Source organism: Camelus ferus, chromosome 1 (assembly GCF_009834535.1).
Source record: "Camelus ferus isolate YT-003-E chromosome 1, BCGSAC_Cfer_1.0, whole genome shotgun sequence".
NCBI lineage: Eukaryota > Metazoa > Chordata > Mammalia > Artiodactyla > Camelidae > Camelus > Camelus ferus.
Window position 1 is genome coordinate 21,776,498 of NC_045696.1, and position 22,612 is coordinate 21,799,109.

At 37.3% G+C, this 22,612-nt stretch overlaps 1 protein-coding gene across 2 annotated transcripts in view; it reads right to left on the reverse strand.

Annotated features, from left to right (window-relative positions):
• CHODL (chondrolectin) overlaps positions 1-22,612 on the reverse strand; it is a 269,700-nt gene that overhangs the window by 6,720 nt on the left and 240,368 nt on the right. The window contains exons 1-3 of one of the 2 annotated variants that reach the window (XM_032477087.1): positions 13,043-13,681; positions 3,638-3,947; positions 3,352-3,509 (exon numbers count right to left, since the gene is read on the reverse strand). In XM_032477087.1, coding sequence (XP_032332978.1) covers positions 3,352-3,509; positions 3,638-3,947; positions 13,043-13,121 — 547 coding nt within the window. In that variant the 5' untranslated portion in view covers positions 13,122-13,681. Of the gene's footprint in view, positions 1-3,351; positions 3,510-3,637; positions 3,948-13,042; positions 13,682-22,612 lie in introns of those variants that run through there. The other variant, XM_032477084.1, reaches the window with a different exon arrangement.

Here is a 22,612-nt window from a genome sequence, read left to right on the forward strand (position 1 = left end):
CTGTAAATAGTAAGTACAGGTATCATATATACTGATAAACAAGACAAATCCAAATGTGGATGAAAATAGAAGTTTATTATAAGACAATATAAACATCATAGTTTCGTTTTCTGAACAATTTACAACTAATTCTATCTTGGATTTAAATTTATATGAAATTACCTAACTGTAAAGTCAACACTTAATTATCTTTGAACAAAGGATCTACTTGGTGAATCTTGGCAACTTGGATCCACTGGGTGGATCCCTACAACCCCAACGTGCATTTAGCAAACCCCAAAGTGCCTGTGCTGATGGCAACCCTACTAGAGGCAAGAGTGACAAAGGAGGTGCAAAGCCAGGTAAAGATATACAAGAATGTGAGACACTAACTGCAATTCAACAACCAGCAGGGAGGATTCCTATACCATAATCAGTGTATGATTTCTCCCCACAATAATAAGCAGCAGATGACTGCATATAAACTGCACCTGGGATTGGTGATTCAAGGAAAAATGTTCTAAAGCATGTTTCTCTCCCCTACAAGCAATGCCATCCTTAGTTTTCCTTTCCAATAGGGTCTACTTCTTTAAAAAATAATAATAATAATAAACTAGGGTTTGCGAGTTGTTTCTTTCTGTGGTTTTATGAGGCAAGATTGCTTCAATTACCATACACCTGAAAACTGTTAAAACTTCTTACCGTGATCTGGTTTAGTGAAAATAAATTTAATTACTAAGAAAAAATCCTGTAAATTTGTTTTTATTTGTTCCAAAAGTATAATTCTCTATTTTTGTCGATTAATGGAAAAGAAAAAAAAAACCTGTAGCGTCTTACATTAGTTTTACAATATTAAATCATTTTTAATGGAATGTTTACTACTCTAATTGGGCCACGTGGTCTCTGTTGACTGGAAGCTTAATCATACAGCATCCTATAATAACATTTATTATTCTTATATACATATTTTACCCTGACACTTTGCCTCCTCTTGGCTTCAGACAGAGTCCTACCCTATGCGCATTCTTCTGCAGAATACAGGCACTCTATGCCCCTGGATGCTCAACTGATATTTGCTGAACAGATAATACAGATATTATGCAATTTAGCAACAGAGAATTGGTCATCCTCAAAATATTTTACCAAACTTTAAATTAATGCAATTGCTGATTAAGTAACAGAATTTTAGGAACATAATCTCATACATACCATTTTTAATGTCTAAGAGCTCTTAATGTAATTTTAATAAATATGAAAGTTAGAGTAAAAAATATCCCCTCATAATTGTCTTTGGATAACATTGGTAGACCCAAAGAAAAGATATGCAACTCACAGGACAGTAACCAACAAAAGGTGGAGAAGAGAGTGAGAAAGCTCAGAAATGAATTACTCAGTTTCCAGATGGCCAGGTTAATTTTTCACTACTTGGGATATCATTAATCATGCTATTGGATGGTATGTAGAAGCAGAAAGAGGAGACTAAGTTCAAATCATGTAGTACTTCTGGGATAATGGGAGAATAAAGATCAAAACAATTCAGTGGTATAATTTGTAAATTTTACTTAGTCCTGACACTTGATCCTCCACTCCTCTCATCACTGAAAAAATAACTACTCACCACCAAAAAAGCACTGATTATACAAGCAAGGAATTTAATCAAACCAACATCTGTCATACAGAAGACACTAAGTTCAAGGAAAGAAGGTTAACTCCACAGAAAAGAAATAAAGATGAAAATATTTAGAGTAAAATAAATAATAAAAATTCTAAGTACATTAATAAGACCAACTGTATAAGTATACATGTGCTTCAAAAACAATAAATACATAAAAGAATTTTGCACAAATATAGGCATTTGAAGATTCAGGTAGAATTTAGAAGATAAGGAAAAAATTATTTTATGTCTAAAATGCTCTTCCATGCATAATATAAACCTAGTCTACCTAATATAAAACAAGTAAAGAAGATTCTGAGGGTGATAGTGTCCTGAATAATGTAATAAGTATGACATAAAATAACATATGAAGAGTCACCTAAAAGCTCAAAGAAAGGAGAAGATAATATTGTATTAAGAATACTCTACAATACACTTGGTTTCATTTAAGTTTCAAGCACATAGTGTCACAAATTTAAAATATCAGAGAGTTTCAACTTTATATTGTTCTAACAACAACAACAAAAAAAAAATCAAGAGAAAGGAGCCCAAGTGCATAACAGATTTAGCTTTGCAAAAGCTTCTAAGAGGGTAATGATGGATGTAGCCACCAAGGGGTTTAAATAAACTCACCAGGGATAAAGAATGTAGGCTAATATACTCAAGAACAGGATAAATATGAGAAGGGTAAATCTAATCCAAATAATCCCCTGGGCTTCACAGTCTTATGAGAAAAAGAATCATGTAATTTCAGGAGAATAATGGAAATAGCAGTACTTGATTATAATTGCCTTCGTGAACAAAGGTTACGAGGTCGAGCAGACAGACAGCACTTGGAAGAGTTGAAATGAAACTTCCCAACATAAAGAAGGAGAAAAACAGCAAAAACCCTTAAAGCCTTAGTATCTGATTGGCCTTCCTTAGACGATTAAAGAGTTGAGTTTACATAGTTCTGATTAGTCTCTCTTTTGGTCAAATAGCAATTCAGTTGAATTGTCCTGTGTAAAATAATTCAAACTTAATGTTTCAACAGGAAACAACACCAGTGTAGCTCAGGCCAGTGCAAGCTCCTCATGTGCCGCACGTGGCAAGAATCTGGAACCTTCAACCAAAAGCAAACTGAGGCGGCACATTCCCAAGAACGAGGATCGCAGGAAGAGCATGGCGCACGCCCTGACTTTTTTGCACCAAGTTTCTTTGAGCCGTGACCAGTCTGACTTCCACTGAGGAGTACACACCAAGTTTCACTGCCGTGACATGATAAGCCAACGTCCCGGGAGAATGCTTTGTTCTCTTAAATTCCCCAGAAAATCACCTAAGGAACTACTGACCAGATGTGTAAACCTATTGGTGTGTGGAGACTTATACCTACTTCACACACACTGATACTCAATGTTTAAATATTTTAAAATAGGTATGTATTCTCCATAAAAAAAACTGTTTACAAAAACACAACTTGCCTTTAATAACAGAGACAATTAATTTCTCTTTAAGACCCCTCTCCAGATGTTTCTAGTTACTCCGTTCTGTTTAACTCATTGTGCAGTTTGCTCTACAGCACAGTGTGCTTTACTAGAGGATCATCAGGCTGCAAAGTAACTCCATGTTCCACAGCAGAAAAATTCAAAGAGCCCAGGGTAGCGAAGGGTAAAGACAAAACTTAATATAAGCGAATATGCACCACATCTGCTTGCACAGAGACTTCCAGGGCCTCCTACCTGGTTCATACTTGCAGATGTAGTTGTGCTTCATGTTGCACCTGTCGTCATTCCACTGGTACAGGTAGGGACCCCCAAGGCCAGGATTGGCCGTTGGTTGATGATACATCACCACGCACTTTTCACTTCCACAGGAAGGTTCATCAGTGTACCAGTTTCTGCAAATACAGGCCAGCAGCCACACTTTGATTCTGCCCATTCTACTCTGAGTAACAGAAATCTCCCCTTGTCCTTTGCCCTCCACGCCCCTCCAGAGCACATCTGACTGGTCAGGATCCCTACTCACCGGTACTGGGAACTGCTTCCGTCGGACCACCGGTAGAGATCTGGGCAGGGACCAGATGTGTGCCCCTCTCCATTCCTCCAGAGCCCTATCCAGAAATCGCCATCCGAAATCCCCGTTCCTGGCTTTGTCAGGTTTTGCAGCATGCTTTCAATTAACTTCTGTTCTGCTTCATTCTCGAGGCTGAGCAGGGCTCCCCCCTCACTCTCACAGGCCAGGCGCGCCTCCTGAAAGCTCACCCGGCTGGACAGCTCGTGGAAGTAGGCCATCTTGTAGCATGGGTGCTTGTAATCAGCAAAACATACCTTTTGGCCTGAAAAAAAAAAAAGATGCCCATGTATTGATTATCTGAGCTATATTCATAATACTACTTACTACAAATTAAAATTAAAGAACCTGTCAAAACAGCAACACTCTGCCAAGGCTTCCCCCATTGAACCATTGCATAAGTTTATTTTCTAGATTATTACTTTCGACTTATAAAGGCAAATTGATTTGCCTAATAAACTTGTAACATAAACTTTTAAACACAGTATCTCAAGGAAATTTTTGTGAAGGGAAGTTATAATTCTTCTGACTTAGATTTTGTAAATTGATACCCATAGCAGGTGAAAATAGCTAAAGAAATATCAGGTAGATACAGAAAGGGAAGCAAAAAGGTCAAAAGTGTAAAATAAGAATAACTCTTAAACAAATTTAATTATTAAAAACAAGTTAAAAGTGTGGGGGAGGGTATAGCTCAAGTGGTAGAGGACAAGACAAGGTCCTGGGTTCAATCCCCAGGACCTCCTCTAAAAAATAAATAAATAAAACCTAATTACCCCCCCCATAAAAAAAATTTTTTTTAAAGTTAAAAGCAATTTTATATAAGGTATCATAAAGTGAATAAATTTAAATAATTTAAATTAAAATAAAGTGGGAAATTTAAACATTTATTTTTATTGTATATCTCTGAAAGCAAATACATTAAAACTGAAAGTTAATAGAAGTCAGAATGAAGGTAACGCTAATAATTTATTAATGTAACACTGCATTAGAAGTGACAGGTTAACCTTCTAGAGTACTCTAGAATGCTCAAAATTTGGAAGGGAAATTTTAAATGTAACTTTTATTTTCACATGTATTTTAAAGGTTTTTATAAGTTACGGTACTCAGTTTAACCAGCCATCCTGATATCTATTAATGATTTTAAAAGTCGCTATATATATAAAATATAAAATAATTTGTGTCAAGATATTAAACAGAACAAGAGATGAAGCTTAAGATAATTCCTGAGGCCTTTTGATGGAATATCACCTTTTAACAAGCTTCGTTGCTGTGGCATCACTAGACTTCTGCTTTAACAACATCTGTGAAGACTCAAATACATGGGCAACAAAAGCTTGATTTCAAAAACTCTCAAACCTGAATTTCACATACCTCTACATACTGAGCATGTGAATTTTCCTAATTACTTAATGACATAACTAGAAATATGAGTGATCAGACTGGGTCCTAATAAAGCCACGTATATAACAGGGATAGTACAGTGTACAGGATTTCACTAACTCAACCAGCAATGGAATTCTTATTGTACTATTGTTTACACCTGCCTCTTTTTACCACCAAATATGTGTACCACACAGTCTCCAGAATGGCATGCTGTTTTGTTTTTCATTAGCTTCTTTGGTTCACCTCTGACCTCTGCTGTCACCTTGAAAAACTGCCACAGATCCTTCTCTGTCACTGTTCCTTAGGATTTCAGCTTGAGGTTTGGCCTTGGAAAATAGACTATCTAGTATTTTATGTAAAATTAAGGCAAAATACTTTACACTAAGAAATCAAGGCGTAGCTATACTGCTTTCTTACAATTCTTACTCTTATTGGGACTAAAGGCGTTTTTCATTATGTATTTAATTTTGTAGCCGATCAAGAAAATCTGTTCATAAGTGGAGGGTTGGAAGCGTTATTTTAAACACTGGCTAAAAAATAAAGCATTCAAGCTTTGTACTGTTAATTACAGGACACCACACTGAGCCAACATGGGTATCACATTCCATTCTCCCACAGAATCAGCAATTAATGACCTGTGATGACACTCAGAGGCAGGAGGGAGCAGACATCAGGGAAGGCCATTAACCTCACAACAGTGTTTGAGTGATAGGCATTCAATATCTTGAGACAAGCTGAGAACAGCCAACTAATAACACAGCCATTCCAGCAAGGCAAGCAAGACAGCCAGTTGTCCTCTCTGTCTGGACCCAGAAGCAACACACTGAATAATAAGAACAAATTAACAGACCACCCCAACTAATTGTTGATGAAAAGTAGCACATTTGTATGAATGACCATGGGAAATTGGAATTAAAGAGACTTCAAGAGGACAAATCAGTCTGAAACAAATAATCCTGGAGAGATGATCATGGAAGTCCCAATGGTTGATCCTAATACAATTATTTTTTTTTAATGTTTCCTAATTTATTATTAGAGTTTGTGATGACTTCATTGTTTAAAATGGTTGTTCCTGGCAATACTCTAACGCCATTAAGCCTAGTGATTTTTATCCCTGTATTTTTAAAGTAAGTTCTGTTTCCATTTTCGTTTTCTACATCTTTTACATATTTCTTAGTCTCAAAATGTATCTGAACCACATTCCCTTGAGTTTTCAATTTGTTCAGTTTTTCACACTAAGAACTCTCAGACTTCAATTGGATTCCAGCACTTTTGCAATATTAAACTTGTCCAACGAGATTGTTTTGCAAGATAACAAAAAGAAGCCACACTAAAACAAACAAATGAAAAAACAGATTAGCCAGAAGTTTCAATGAATGAAAACTATGTAACAAAGCCAGCACAAGTTCAAAGGATATGTACGTATAATTTATGTGCCAAAAGTCTCTGTTTATTATCTTGGATACATTAAAAAAATGCAGTACAGATTTATTGTTTACAGTGAGGCTACAAGAATGATGATGAGAATTAACTTATTTATAAAGTTAAAATCGCACTTCTAACTAAATGCATAAAAGGGCTTAAAGTGTCTAGTGGAAATTCCTAATACGGCCATTAGATATAAGGAATATTGACCTGTAGATAAATGTTAGCCTGTAGAGGAATAATAATAGTATTAAAAGAAAAATCTCTAGACAGGGATTATTATATTTAAAATAAGAACTAATAAGGTATGAGCTCTGGACTAATAGCCAGCTTGGCACTCTCTGCGCCAGACATCCTCTCTTTGGCTGTGGATGATGGGGTGGTCCAGGGGCCCTGGGTGAGGAGGTGAAGTCTGTGGTGGCTGTACAGCAGGGTGACTCTCAGAGGATCAGGACAGTGGCCAATTACCAACTGCAGAGGGATATTAACTCCAAAGTGCATTAACTGAATATCAGCTGTGTCCACACATTTTAAACTGAAAAGTCACTAGCAGTTGAGATTTAGCAAGGCAGTTTTAATGAAATTATAGATACACTGCAGTTTTTTATGGTGTCTATATGCAAAATCAGTTAAAGCTGACACTGTGAATTTCTTTACATCCAATTTGATTTTATTACTGATGTCCACTTTATTATGCAGATTTGGTCCAAGTTGCAGCAAGATCAGCAGAAGCAGCGGCTTCTGCACTGCTCACCACCATTTCAGCTGATCCCACTTGGCTGTAATAGCAGTGCAACTCCCAACAGCTGGGAAACAAATGTTGCCCTAATTCCCAGAAAAGTTCCATTAATACGGATCTTCTGGAAGCAACTTTCCCACTTCTGTAAAGGCTAACTTTCTTAGGGAACCATTATGATTATCTCCTTCTCATTCTGTGAGGTCACATGAAGAATTTCCTTTTCTCTTACTTTTAAATCTTATATTCAGATAAAATCTTCCATAGACTATTTTGAACGAGAGGAATTCTAGTCTTCCATCTACAACATCTAATCTTCCATCTACTCGTCTGCTACTTACAAAACATTCAGATAAATATTCATATAGCCATATAGCAGTTTTTAATTACACTAAGGCTACCTTTGCCTAACAATATTTTCTAACAATATTGTGTAACAATAATTTACTAAATGTTATCTAACATCTGTAGTGTGAAATCTCCCTTGATTGTTGGCTTACTTGCAAGAGAGAAAGACCTTCCACCTAGATTCTACACCTCTTGGTTTCATACATACACGCACGCACACATTCACACACAACTACAAACATACACAATACATACAATGCACTTTCATTTAGAGATAATACTCAGTATTGCCTAGTAAAATAAGCATTCCTATCATTGTCACAGCTAAGATTTTGCTACTGTTTCCACCAATAAATAATTTTGTCTTTTTTCCTAGTCATGAAAATTCCTTTAGAGCTAAAAATTGGCAGTTTTAAATGCTTTTAGCAACAATGTAAAAGTGGGGCCAAACTCATAAAGTCTTGGCAATTTCCTTTTTTCTTCCTGAATACAAAAGACCTATAATTTGGTTTTTGTTTTGCTTATATTTATTAACTCTCTGAGAGTTGGGTCTTCAGTTAATTATGAAAGTAATAACATTTTCCTTACACCTACACTATAATCATATATTGTCAACTTTAAAAAAGTATTGAATTTATATCATACTTTTCAATAAAAACATGGAAGACATATTATGAATTCCTATTGTTCAATTATGATCTACCTTTAGTTGCAAAGAAGTTATACAAAAGAGGATCTACGTGGTAAATCTTTCCCAAACCAGACTAACTGAACTTTGGACATTTTACTAAAACCCCCCAAAATAATGTGTTTTTCATAATCCTTTCTTACTCTACTCAAAATCAAAGTAACAAATATGTTGAAACAACAAGATAGTGTGATATGACCTCTGATAGCAAAGCCAACACTTTCAAACGAAAAAGGGGCAAGCTATCATAAGTGTTCTGCTTTCAGTGTTCAACATTTCACCAACTTCTTAAGACTTTTTCATTATAAAAAAGTTGTCATATAAACTTTATTTTTGCAACAGATTTTATAATGTAATTAACTGCATAGTACACTATTAAGATTGTGCTGGAATCTGTTCTCCAATATTGATAAACAACCAACACTGAAGTCTTAGGTCATTGGCTGGGTGACAGTGGCATCTTAAGCCCTACATCTCCACTTGGGAAATACTACAAGCTTTCTGAGAAGGGAGTGAAATTTATTTATTTTTTAAACCCAATATTTAAAATCAAGATCCAAATAATAAATTGTAAACCAAGTAACTGCATGAGTTAAGAATTCAAACATTCAGTCAATAAGAACTGGCTTGGAATCCCAGAGCTGAACCCGCACTACTGTGTTTGAACCCTTTAACCTCCCAACAACCCTGTGATGTAAGTGCTCTCTCTCATCCCATTTTTAAAATGAGGCAAGGGAGGCAGAGAAAAGTTAAATAATTTGCCAAATTCACCTAGCTCATAAGTGGTAAAGGGTTTAGAACCAGGCAGTCTGGCTCCCCAGTTCACGCATGACCCAGATTTCTATGCTGCCTCCATATAGGTCTCAAATATAATATCTTTCTAAGGTGAAAGATTGCATAACTAAAAGGACTGATTACTAGTGCATTATTAGTATGACCTATGTGATCATTTTTAGAATTGATCTGTCATTGATTACTAGGTGGCTAATGTACACTATGGGTTATAAATTAAGTGTTTCTAAACAGAACGTAGATTTCCTTTCATGAACATTTAGACATAGGATTAACACTAGAACATCTCTCATTGATTTTCAGACCATGTACGTTCTTAATGATATGTTACCTAGACCTTTTATTTTCCAAGTTAGACAAATGAGTCCAAACTGAACTTTTTCTCAATGACAATGAGTATTACTTTAGTCAAGCTGTCAGGCTGTGTTGTATCAGTGAAAGAAATGATCTTGCCTGGTAGTTGGGTACATCCATCCACCTGGGTGCAAAGTGCCTAACAGAAGAGAGAGACACTTGGAGAAAGGAAACATTCTTGGTGAGACCATCAGCCAGATTTCCACTTTGGATGCCTTTATATAATGTCCCCTTCTAATGTTATACATAACTGTTCTAATTTGTATAACTTCTCTTTCTAATGTTAATGTAACATATATTGTCATCTTCAAAAGAAGGAGTTATAAAAAACAAAACCATAAAGGATTAATGGCTACGATGAATGTGTAGTTTATTAAACGACTGGTAATAAGATTAATTTGTCCCTTTCTTGCCCGAGAGATACTTAAAGTAATTGCATCTTTGAAAACTGCACTGTCATCACTTTATGCTCTTGATGATGTCATGAAATAGTACCATCAGCTAGGATATGCTCAGCAGTTTGTTGTTGTTGTTGTTATATCTCCCTTGCTTTTTATATTAATCTGTAGGCTACTGGTCCCCACTCATGATTTTGCAATATTCTGTGGCATTTGCATGATTAAAAACAGAGGTCTCTAAATCGGTCAGTCTCTTAAATAAATATTTGTCAATTTCAATAAATTCAAATGAATACATATTAAAGTCTTCTGCAGAAATGTGGAGGTATCACGAAATACACTAAATGCATTTTGCAGCATAAACAGGTTGATGGAATCATTGCTGTGTGCACTGAAAAGATAAACACACAAACACACTACTTCAGAACACTTCAAATGCTTCAAAATATCCATGTGCTCCTCAAACACATCCTCCCATTTTAGAGACCTAAATTTTGAACTCTTCTTTTTCATATGTATTCATATTCCCCCATGGTAAAATCTTCTTACCTTTGCTCTAAAGAAGGTGTCATTTACCCACCAGTCACTTCATAAATTTAAATGATTGCAGCCTCCACAGACATCCTCTACACATCTGTGTATAGCAACAAACCAGTGCAGGTCTAAGGCCCTAAAAGTAGTTCCCAAGTTAGAATCATTAATCCACTAAATACACTTTGATCATTATCTTTATGGTTATATATTTTTATTCCATATTCAGGCATCAAAATAAGTATAGCCAATAACCCATCAAAATACTCTTCTATTACTGCTAGATGCTATTAAATCTTATGGGGTAGATTATAATGATGATGTTTAAAAAGTTATTTCTCATTAAAATATTTTCACTTTACTTATGAATAATGCTCTCAACTATAAAAAGGATAGTGTGTTTAAAAGTATTGGAAAGTATCCTATTGAATGAAGTACTAAAACGAGAATTTCTATAAAGACTTACTTTGTGAGTTTCTGTTTTTTTCTCTAGGCTCAGTGATTATTTTGGTACACTATATAGAAATTATAAATGGTTGTGCTGATATTCTATAATTAGAAAATGTATTCCATATATTGTATGTTCCTAATAATGACCTTGTTTCAGTTGACAGACAGTTGAGTAGAATTTTGATCCCTAGAGGCATAAAAAAGCTTAACATCAACCAGGAAGGCATTAGACCTACTATTTCCAAAATGTCAGGCTCTAGACTGCTCTGTAGTCATGCCATTATGACTGAAAAATAAATTTTTTAAAATTAGTTTTCAAAGGATAAAATCACAAATCAATTTATAATGGTTAAATTTCAATGTGAATTTTTATGGCCAAAGACAATTAAATTATTCATAAGAAAAACATAACTAAGTAATTGTTTTAATATCAAGTAAACATCATCTTTTATGTTAAATCAAATAGATCATGTTCAGTTAATTAGAAATTTTCCAGATGTCACCTACAAGATGCCTATAAATACTTAACAGGAAAACACAGCAAAAGGCTTATAACAATTTATGCAAAAAAAGAACACAAAATAAACTTTTCACCAACAAATTTTTTCTACTTCTGTTTTTACTATATGTATTCTTTTCCTCTCTTGCAAAGTTTAAGTTATAAAAAAAAAGTTATATATAAGAATATACCAAATAGATACTATGTCAAAGAAATGTTTCTAGGAGTTTAAAAAACATCTTATACTCACAGCCTGATATCTGCTGTTCATTCATTTGCAAGAATAATTCTAACAGAAAGGCAGTCAGATATTTAATTCACACATTCAGATGAGTTTGTTTACTGTTTTCTTTGAAGCTAAATTGGAGGGGGGAGATCTAATGTTATGTCTTTTGTAACATCCTTATCTCATACTGTAAAGTTTTCATTTTATAAACGAATAAAGTCCGAAAAAACAAACGGAAGCAACATGCATTTCCAAATAACATTTCACATTGTATTTAATTCCAGTGTCTCCCCAGGGCCAAAAAGTTAGTGGAGACTGATTGATAACCAGACATTTAAGAATTATATTCAGAAGATGTAGAACATCGCATATTGCTGAGGGGAAGATCAGTAACAATTAAGCTTAATATGCCAGTTTCTAAAGGTCTGGCTTCACTACTGATTAAGTTCCTGTCATCTGTCATCTGCCTCTACCTCTAGTGACACCTGTTATACAGACGCACAGCATGTGAAAAGGAATCCCTGCTTTTACGCTAAAAAAAAAAAAAACCAAAAACAAAACCAAACAAAAAAAAACCCTACACTTAAAACGCATGTCCACATACATTCAACAAATATTTATTGCAACACTTTAATTAGCATCACAAGAGATTTCAGTTAGGGTAGCTATGCTCAATTTTCCTGTAAGGCCATATTCATTTATCCTAGGCTTTTAAGAAGATGTTTTTTGAGACCTCCCCAAAAAAGTAAGGGAGGGTGAATACAATACAAACGGCTCAACAATAGGACAGTGAAAAGTCGACGATAAAGAAAAATCAAAGAGAACGCTGGGAAGCTTGCCAATTCGGATCCATTTCCCTTGCAGCGACTGACTCGACGGACCTGATCCGGCACCTACTGTGTGCACAAATCTGCATTGATTACCATGTACTCGAGCGGACTTCATGCTCTGAGAAGTCCCCAACTTGGAATGCCGTGTGTAAGTAAGGGAAAGGCGTCTACGCACAACGACCAGTCCCCTGGTCTTTGTCAGCCATCCTCAGAACAAAGGCTGCGTGCCCAAGGGTCCGTGAGCCACCCACAAGGAGCAGGTCTGATCATCCGCGTGAACCCCGTACGGGTGGGGACTGAAGTCGAGCCACGCCAACAGAGGGTGGCATTTCTGTGTCGGCTCCCTCTGACTCCGCGGTACCCCACCCCTTCTACAGGTACCAGCCCTGCCCTGCGGCTAACACTCCTACAAAGAAAGTGTAAATCACTCCTAGAAAACGCAGAACTGCTGAGCATGAAGCACAGCTCGCTTCGCAGCTACTGAATCAGGCGCTTTCAAAAAATTTAAACTTTATGTGTGTTTGGAGGTCTGGGAGAAAGCTGAATACAATCAATTTCCCCCTGCCCCGTCCCGCCCCCTACCTACTCAGCAAGGTTTCCAACCCCCCGGAGAGACTCCACCTCAGGACCCGCTGCCCCGCAGCGCCCTCCCCCGCGCGCCCCACCGTCCCCTCACCCGGCTCAGCGGCCCGGGACTCACCGCTGACCACCCGGCGGCAGAAGGCTCCGTGGCCGCAGAGCAGCGCGGCGCCCAGCAGCAGGGAGACCACGCGGCTCATTGCGGCGCGGCGGCGGCAGCAGGTGTGGCGAGTAGCGAAAGCGGCCTCTACTCGCCGCGCAGCCGGGGCCCTCACCCCGCAGCCTCCCTGCCTCCCCGCTGGGCCCTACTCCCGCCGCCTGAGCCCGGCCGCCCGGCCCCCTGCACGCATCGCCTGCGGCCGGACCTGGCTCCGGGCGCGCTGATGCCGCGCGCGGGTGTCCTGGGCTAGAGCTCAAGACCCGGCGGGTGCGCGTTCTGGGAAAGGCAACAGAAGTTAGGGGGTCCCGTATCCGTCCCAGAGGTGAAGCAGGAGCACCAGCTTGAACCCCGCGGCCCCCTTTGCTCCTCTCCTCAGCTTCGGGCTAGTGAGGGGCTGAGCCCGTGCGCCCCGGTCGTGACTCCCGCAGCAGCAGCTCTGCTCTTGAGGCGCGGTCTTATATACTCACATCCCGAGGTTCCGGCCCCTAGCTGGTAATAATTTTTAACTACTTCGTCTCTCCTGCCATGCGGAGCATCCTAGCCCCTCCCCTAAAAACTGGAGCCACTTTGAAAACAGTCCAGTCAGCAGCCCCACCTCCTCCCTCCCCTCCTCCCGGTCTCCTCTTTCCATTCGCTAGCAGACTGGACACTCATTTGTGTAAAATGTGACAGCTTTGCTATTAAACTCTGGCAAAAGTTGGATCCATTTGGTTTTCTCAAAGATTAATGTCCACGGGGATGCCAAGTTTGTGGGGCCTTTCTTTTTTCGTGCTAAATTGCTTGATCATATGTATTGGTAGATGCAGGGCACCGGCCACTATGTAAGATGGATTGGCCGAGTGGGAGCCAAAACCTGCTCAGTGAATTATATAATGTGGCAGGTTTTTTCCCCACCTAGGTTCTGCAAATAGATTACTTCCAAGCAGGTGGTTTGACTAAATTGCCACAGGAGTAAATTGAAGAGAATATTTGAAGCACAGTTTTCCCAACTGATTTCCATCTCACTATCCGTAGCTCCAGAGAAGACCGTCAACACAAAATACGTTTTCTGAATACTTGGGAACTTCCTGGACATAAATGTATGTATTACTTTGCAATCATCCATCAGTGACCTATGGCTTACATTAGAAGTAAACCGTTCTAAAACCTACAAAGGCACTTTTCCATAACCTGACTTGGTCTTTATTTTAACAGTCCATCCAAGGATGTTAACGTTTCCTAGAGTACTGAAAGAGAAGTTCATAAGCATTTCATCTGTATCTAGTCTATAATAGGAAACCTGAGGAAGCTCTCATAATGAGCTTCAGTCGAATTGGTATTTTGCAATTTCATTGTTTTAAATGAACAAAATCCTTCGGTTTTAATGGGTGGTGCATTTACCTATAACACCTCCCTGTCTTTGGTTTTCATAAGCCACAAGTACACTCTAAACATTTGTTCAACTATTTTCTTGGAAAAGAAAGTCAATCTTGCTAAAGACATGTCTTACAGAGTAAGAAATTTTAACACTTGGAAGCATCTTAAAGATGATTAACTCCACTCTACTCAAGAAAGTAGAATTCTAAAATAATTATAATGTCTATTAGTTTATTTTCCTTATACAACTATTAAAAATGCTAATTTATTCCAGGGCTGTGGACAATTAATAAACCATGTAAAGGATATGGATTTTTGTGAGCTTTGCCACTAGGTAAAGGTCCAAAACAAACAGGCATTGTTGGGATTTTAAATGGGAAATGAAAAGCATGTGTCCTCAAAGCAATGGAGGTATATAGGGCTCAGCCCTGTAAATCATGTCAGAGTGTCTCTGGGTGTGGCTGTGTTCAGAGAGCTGCTCCAGGGGCTCACAGGCCAGTGTGGAGAGAGAAATGTAGTAATAAATGTGTGTGTAAATGCTACAGTGAAGTGTGAGTGAGTGTTGTGGTTAGCATGGAGGAATGAGGGATTAGGTATTTTTGCAGGAATTCCTAGCCGCTATCCAGGTTGAGCATGATGCTCCTCATTGGCTATGACCTTAGTGACTGCTCCAAGTGCCTGCAGAACTAGGTAGGACTCGGAATGGGAGCTCCTTTCTCCTTTCATGCATCCTACTCCCAGACATCCGTGTGGCTCATGGAAAAGTCCTCATTTGGGAAGGAATGTCAGTGGATTACAATATAAGCACTGGGTGTAATGTTCCATATGTCAGTAAACCACCAAATGGCTCTAATGCCCCCAAAGCTGGCAAGTCCTTGAAGCCATAATTGACAAGGGGGAGCCCCATGGTTTCAGTACTTCAGGAAATCCAGATTGTATTATATCCTCAATATGATTGCACAAACTTCCTAAAATAGAGTTTCTTAGCTTTAGGCTCGGATTATATCAGCTCAGGGTGGCCACACCCATTAATTAGGGCTACTCAAGTTATTCTGGTAGCTGTTTGACTTACTAGAACAAGTTATTAGAGACTCTTTTTAGATATGTTTTTAAGGAAACTGGCTGATAAGACCAGACTTTTTTCTTTCTCCATCACTAGAAAACATCTGGACAGATCATCATTAAAGTCAGAGTGCACATTTTGGGTAGTCAAAAATATAGAACAGCAGTGGTATTTGGTATTCTCTTTGAAGAACATGGGGCAGAAGATGTCTCTCAATTTTTTTTTCCAATATAGCATAGGAGGAGACATGAATTTAAAATTTTAAACAAAATTCCCTTTTTAAATAAATTATAAAGTTACTGGCAGTTAAGGGAAAGCAACAAATATTCATTAAATTTTTAAACAAATGACTTTCATTGGTTTTCCCTATGGATATTCATACGGTATCATAGGAGACAAATGACTTCCTGACAGCAAACATATCTTAGTTCCAGAAGCTCAGCTGCTTTTGGATCAATCAGGAGATGAGGGTTCCCTTGAAAGCAACCAAGAGAACCTAAGGTTATGTGAACAGGGCTTTCAGACTCTCTGAAACCAAAGTGTGACAAGACCGCGTGACTAGCAAATCAGGAGAGAGTTCTGTTGCAAGTTAAGATTCTTTGCCCAGTTTAAAAATTTTAAATGAGAACTTCAAACTGATTAGGGTAAGGAGTTCAACATTGATTCAATGACATTAAACGTGTATCTTCAAGCCCCAAAACAGGAAGGTGATCTCAGTAAGAGTGATCCCAAAGAAAGCTCCGGCAAGAGTCAACCAGAGTCTCCAGAAGCTCTGAAACATTAATTGAGCAACAATATTTGGAATCCAGAGTTCTGAAAAGTGACATCAGGGCCCTTAGTAGTACACTATGGAAGCTGTATGCTCCAAATATACAACTCACTCCTCCATTCTCCTACTCCCTTTCAAACGTCTGCAATTCCCCGTGAGCATCTGTTTTGTGTGTCCATTAATAAGCCCAAGGACTGACAGTCTGAATTCCAGACACTGATTTGCATTCAGTGGCTTCTCACTTGGGCAACTCTACACAGTGGCTTCAGCCTCAGTCACCACGGGGTTCACTCATGTGTGTTCCAGGGCAAAGAGTGACAAATGTCATTCTCTCATTCAGTTTGGACTGCTATAACAAAGTACCATAGATGAGGTGGCTTATCAACAACAGAAATTTATTTCCCATAATTTTAGAGGCTGGAAGTTGGAGGTCAGGCAGCCAGCATGGTTGGGTTCTAGAGAGGGCACTATTCTGGGTTTCAGACTGCTGACTTCATGAAGGAAAGACAGCCAAAGAGCTCTCTGGGGGCTCTTGTGTAAGAGCACTAGTCCCATTCAGAAGAGCTCCACTCCCATGATCTCATTATCACACTTGGGGGTAGGATTTCAACATGTGAATTGGGAGGGGGATACAAACATTCAGTCCATTGCAGTGGTCTACAAAGGGAATTTGTTAGGTTTTAAATTATTACAACTTTATATTAATATATTTGAAATGCTATTGGAATCCAGTATTAACTAATTTATTCATTTTATTGCATTTTATTAAGGATGCTAAATAATTCTCCTGAGGACTATCAATAACACTGCCAGCACATAATGAAATAAATATTTGAAACTGAAAAAAATCAAGCTAGTACTATATAACTACTTCAGCAGTAGGAAAAAACTGTGTTGTTGTTGGTGTTGGTGGTGGTGGTGGTGGTGGTGGTGGTGGTTTTGAAATGATGGTTAGCCATCACTTCCAGGAAGAGACCATTGAATCCAAGGTTCTACATCGCCATTCTTTAAGGGTGACACATTGGTATCTGTGCAGGCACGTAAATGGCTCAAATGCAAGGATGAGCAGTTGGTCAATTCCCCTAAGATTTACTTGTTCTTTTCAAAATAGATCTGTACTATGGGGTACATGACCTGCCTCATCCAAGATCCAGTTCTGCTCTTCCTCATAATCCCAGGAGAAGCCTTGGTTTTTACAGGGATACCTAAGGGAGCATCATTGTTCATCATGCTGTTTGAAATTCAATGAATAATTGTATACACTACAAAAACTTGCTTTTCTATCATATAAAGTTTAAATTTAGGAACTATGGAGTCTGTTTCATGTTTTGACCATTCAGGTGATGAGTTAAAAATATACTATGGACTATACTTCAATAAAAAAAAAAAGGGAAAAAATATGGAACTCAATTACTAGAAGTATATGTTATCAGATCTGAAGAATCATATGAATTTATGTGAATGTGCAATTAAATCTCAACTCAGTAGTAGAATTTCCTTCTGGTGCTTCTTTATTAATTGAAAGCAATGCAGTCAGTACCAATGTTATCAATCTAGCATGGGCCAATACTTTTTGTGACAATCTTGGCTGGAATACTAAATCTAGTCTTAATCTACATTAGTACAAATAAGCAAAATTGAGGCGATTAAACCAAAAAAAGTATAACCTAAAGTCATCCTTGTTTTAAGTGCCCAGCCTGAATTATCTTGGTATGTAACTGACAAACTCCTCATTGAGTATGATAATATGGAAAAATCACTTGGCTAGCAGAATTCTTAATCCAAATTTTTAGTTAATAAGATCTTAGGCAAGTTTCTTCTTCTTCTTTTTTTTGGTTTTTGTTTTTAAAATATGAAGAAAACCAATGAGTTGAAGTTCTGTGCTTCCCGACTGAATGCCATTCTGCCCCAGAAATACTTCACAAATTTTTCAGATCTTAATCTTTATGTGCACTAAGGATTATCCCCAGCCAGAACATGTCATATATTTTATATATATACATATATGTATCCACTAAGTTTCCAAATGTATACAGATGTAAGTTCAATTTTTAAATGTCAATAAATTCGTAAAACTTTTATCCATATATTTTTGATCAATATTTACTGAAATAACAATTGTTATTATGTGGGGTCATGGAAAAATACATTTGTTAAAAATAGAGCTTCACAATCAGAGAGGTTGGGAATCACTAGATTATTTCTAAAGTCCTTTTCAGCTTTATAATCCTATTTCTCTAAAGTTAGGAAAATCTAACACTTATCTTCCTTCTTTTTTCCCTTTCCTCCTCCTTCCCTTCCTCCTTTCTTCTTCTATGAAAAAGACAATGTCAATTTACAATGAATGGGTGTACTCTCTTATTTAATTATCAAGTTAATCAGAAAATAGGAGTCCTGGAAAATTCTCCTATGATCCTTTGAGTAACAGATCGATATATCACAGATGCCACATAAATGGAAAATCCAAGCAAAATAAATAAAACTGAGCGCCAAGCTGAGTGAAAGAAAATTACATCTAAGAGACCATAAAACTATTAATGAATATTTGATGAACCCAGATTTGTTTTCTTTAAAAGTTCTCCATTTTATTCAAAAGGGAAGTGTACCAGGAAGAGGAACAGCTAAAGACCTAGAAAACGTAAAATATGCCTTTATTGTATTCACAAATATTCAGTGCTTCTCCAAACATATCAAGTGACTAGAAAACAATTGGTGTCAGAGCAGCAGTAATAGCAAGAAACTGGGTTATGTGGAATGACATATAATGTTAGAGAAAACATGAGGAAAAATAAAGATATTAGGACAAAAAAATCAATTTAAATATCCTGCTGGAGGTGCATCTGTCACTGCAGTATTTGTCCATACACTATTTCTAAGGGTAAAGTCTTTTGTGCCAAATGCATGTGAATCCTGCAGCAAAGCAAAATGGAAATTTGGGGAAAAGCAAGGTACACACTCTCCAGTAACTCATGGATATCAGCATCCATAAAAGTCTCTTTATCCTTTAGACTATGCTTTTTTATATATATACACATACAAGTTATCATTTTTCTGTAATAAAGTCTAAATATTCTGCATTGTAAAGAAACCTTTTAAAAACAAGCCTGAAACAGAAAGGGAAAATCCCAAAGGTAAGAAAATTTCTATTATCAAATCCCTTACGCCAGAAAAAATTAACTGGTCATATTACATAAGGAAGTGATGCTGTAATATTCCTCTCCAAAGCATGGACACAAAGATTCATAAGGCAGCCTTAATTTTCAAGAGCTTTCAAGAACATCAGAAAAGCAAGAAATCATCATGAGTCTATTAGCTAAGTACCTCCTATCTTGCCTAACAGGTAGGACTCATTTAATCTGACACTAAAAACTTTAAAATAATGGTTTAGATTTTTAAATATTTATGAAGTCAAATAGTACAAAAGTTGCAAGACAATATAAAATTGTTAATATAAAACTGGGATAATCATTGTGGGATGAGGTTCATCTCCACCGGGGCTCATCTGCATGTAACTCTAATGACTTGTGAAAAAAGTGCATACTGGGAACAAAACGAGACAGAAGTAGACTTGGATATCTTCATCCCCTAATCAGTTGCCCCCACCCATCGACTTCAACCCCTCCCTAAACATACCGCTTCACATGGCTTACTCCAACATGATGAGGGCCACTGGGACCCTGGGGTCTTCCTTCCCAGACTCTACATTGATTTCCCTAACCCAAGTTAATAGTTTACAGTCCTAAGAAGCTCTTTATAATGATTATAAAGGAAGTGTGGAGACCTGTCCCTCTCTTTCTGCCTAGAACTGCAGAAAGACCTTCCCTGACCACATAATCCAAGTCTACTCCAGCTTATTTCTCTGTTTATCTCTATGGCTGCAACTGTTATTCATTCAACAAACATTTAATGAGCACATATTGTACTTTTCTTCAGTTAAAATTGGGGGTATACTGCTGTTTAATGTTTGTCCCCACAAGATTATAAATTCTGAGCAGGTTTTATTTCCCACCAGTAAGTGCCTGAGAAATATTTATCAAATAAATAAATGAAAGAAGGAATGAATCTCTGAATTAAGTTTTTTACTTTCACCTGAAGCCAGATTTTGGAACTTCCTTTTCTGCTCACAGGAATGAGGGTGATGGGAGTAGGAGGGACCTCGGATAATGGTATGCAGCACAGGAAGGACGGTCTCCTTGCTCCATACTTCCTTAATCCCTGGGCAGAGATGAAGGGAGGCTTCCAAAATTCTGAAGAACCCTCCAAGACCTTCCTTTCCTTTACTGATACTGAAGGATGTTAGGCTTACAAAGGGAGAGGCTGTCAGTTGCATTCAAAAATCTTAAACATTTCCTTCATATTCTGCAGAAACCAGAGTCACCCACATTTTAGTGATATGTTCTATGAGAGAGAGTGAACATGAATCCATAATTTAGACATTCCTAAATGATAATGTCAGGGACTCTAAATTTTGTTTTTTCTATCTCCACCCAGCTATAGACCCCAGTCGGTAACATCTATACATATGGTAACCACATTCCCACCTGCCTGGCAAGGTTCTGCTCCTCCCAGAACAATGCTTGTTCACACCTTGCCATCTTCCATGTGGTTGACTATCACCTCCTATATGAGGCTTATTTTCTAATATCCAGAAAAAAAATTTCCTGCTCATGTTCTTTATATTACACTGTATTTCTTCTCCAGTAATTAATTGGGTACATTATGTCTCTTTCTGTAGACACATCTATCTCCTTTAAAGCAGATAACATGGTATAAAATATCCTGTATCCCAGTGCCTACCACTAGGAATTCATAAACGTTGACTTCAATTAAGAGGTTTTTCTTTGGCGGGGGTGGGGATTGTAGCTCAGTGGTAGAGCACATGCTTAGCATGCACAAGGTCCTGGGTTCAATCCCCAGTACCTCCACTAAAGAAATAATAAAATAAATATGTTAAAGTTTTCAAAAGCCTACAAATAGAAATTATAAAATAAAATTTTACCTATCTGAATGTTAATATAAAATTTTACTGTATGTATTCTTATATAATGTTCACTATCAGAGCATAAGATGAGGATATCTTATGAATAGAAAATGTGCATTTATTGTTCAAATGGTTATCTGAAATTCATGTCAAAATTATTAGGATGTAAAATATTACATTTTTATCAAATTGCTATAAACTTTTTGAATTAGGAGACTATCTACTCTTTTGCTGAGCCCCATAACTGCATTTCTAGTGCGGTGCTGAGGTAAAACCTAAAAGAAATAGAAAGCACCTAAAACAAGTGACCATAATGACCATACTTCCTTCCAGAGAAATCTTGGGGATATTTTGCGGAACACTTAGGATTCATAAAACACACTTTGAAAACCAGAGTTGCAATCAGTCAATAGCTATAACATCCTGAGCTAAGGGTCAGAATGTTCAGAATCCACCAAAAGCAATCAAAGCTCCAACAGACGGAAAAGGTTTCTGAGATTCAGGAAAAAATAAACAGGAGTTGACTCATGTTATTTAATAACCAGTACATGACGCAAATATAACTAGACATTCTAAATCTATATGATTTTAAGGGAGAAAACTACTCATTTTTGAACACTGGAGAGTTTCAAATTTCTCCCTGGATTTATAAAAATTAAAAAGGAATACCACCTAGCTAAATGAGCTATCTCTTTTCTGCCTCACCTTTAATGTTCTTGTTTTCAGTGACTGTTCTAGGTTGTCATAGCAACAAAATGCTATTTTCAATAAGTTTTGGTAGAAAACCTGTGTGGAACACCTAATTTATTATAAGTGGAATATATCCAGTTGGTTGCTTGTATGACAGATTTTTAACATTTTTTTTAGATTTAAAAATTTTTTTAATTATTTGATCATATTGTTCTTGATGACTGCTACTTCTTCAACCTGTTATGACATAAAATAACTCTCCCAGTTCACAGACAATAATAGGAATTCAGTACAGACATAGCTGTAGTCAATCCAAACTGTTGACTGAGATTTAGGTTTTAGCTTCCCCCAGCCCCAGTACACCCAATTATCCTGCAGAGTCAACACGTTGTTTGTCTGGAATATAGATTTCTCATATACTCATTAATTTCTTAATTTACTTCCACTGTTAATATAAATATTTTTATAGAAAAACATGAGACAAATATTAGAAGAATTTATGTATAATGCCACCATCAAAAGCTATTTAAAAAAATACCGGTTTTTACATATTCTACTGCTCAAAAGCCTTCAATTACATTCTAGTCAATAAAATAAACTTTGAATTCTGTTGTCCTGCATTTGAAGCCCTCCAAAATTTGACCCTCTTTACTATTCTAGATTCATTTCCAC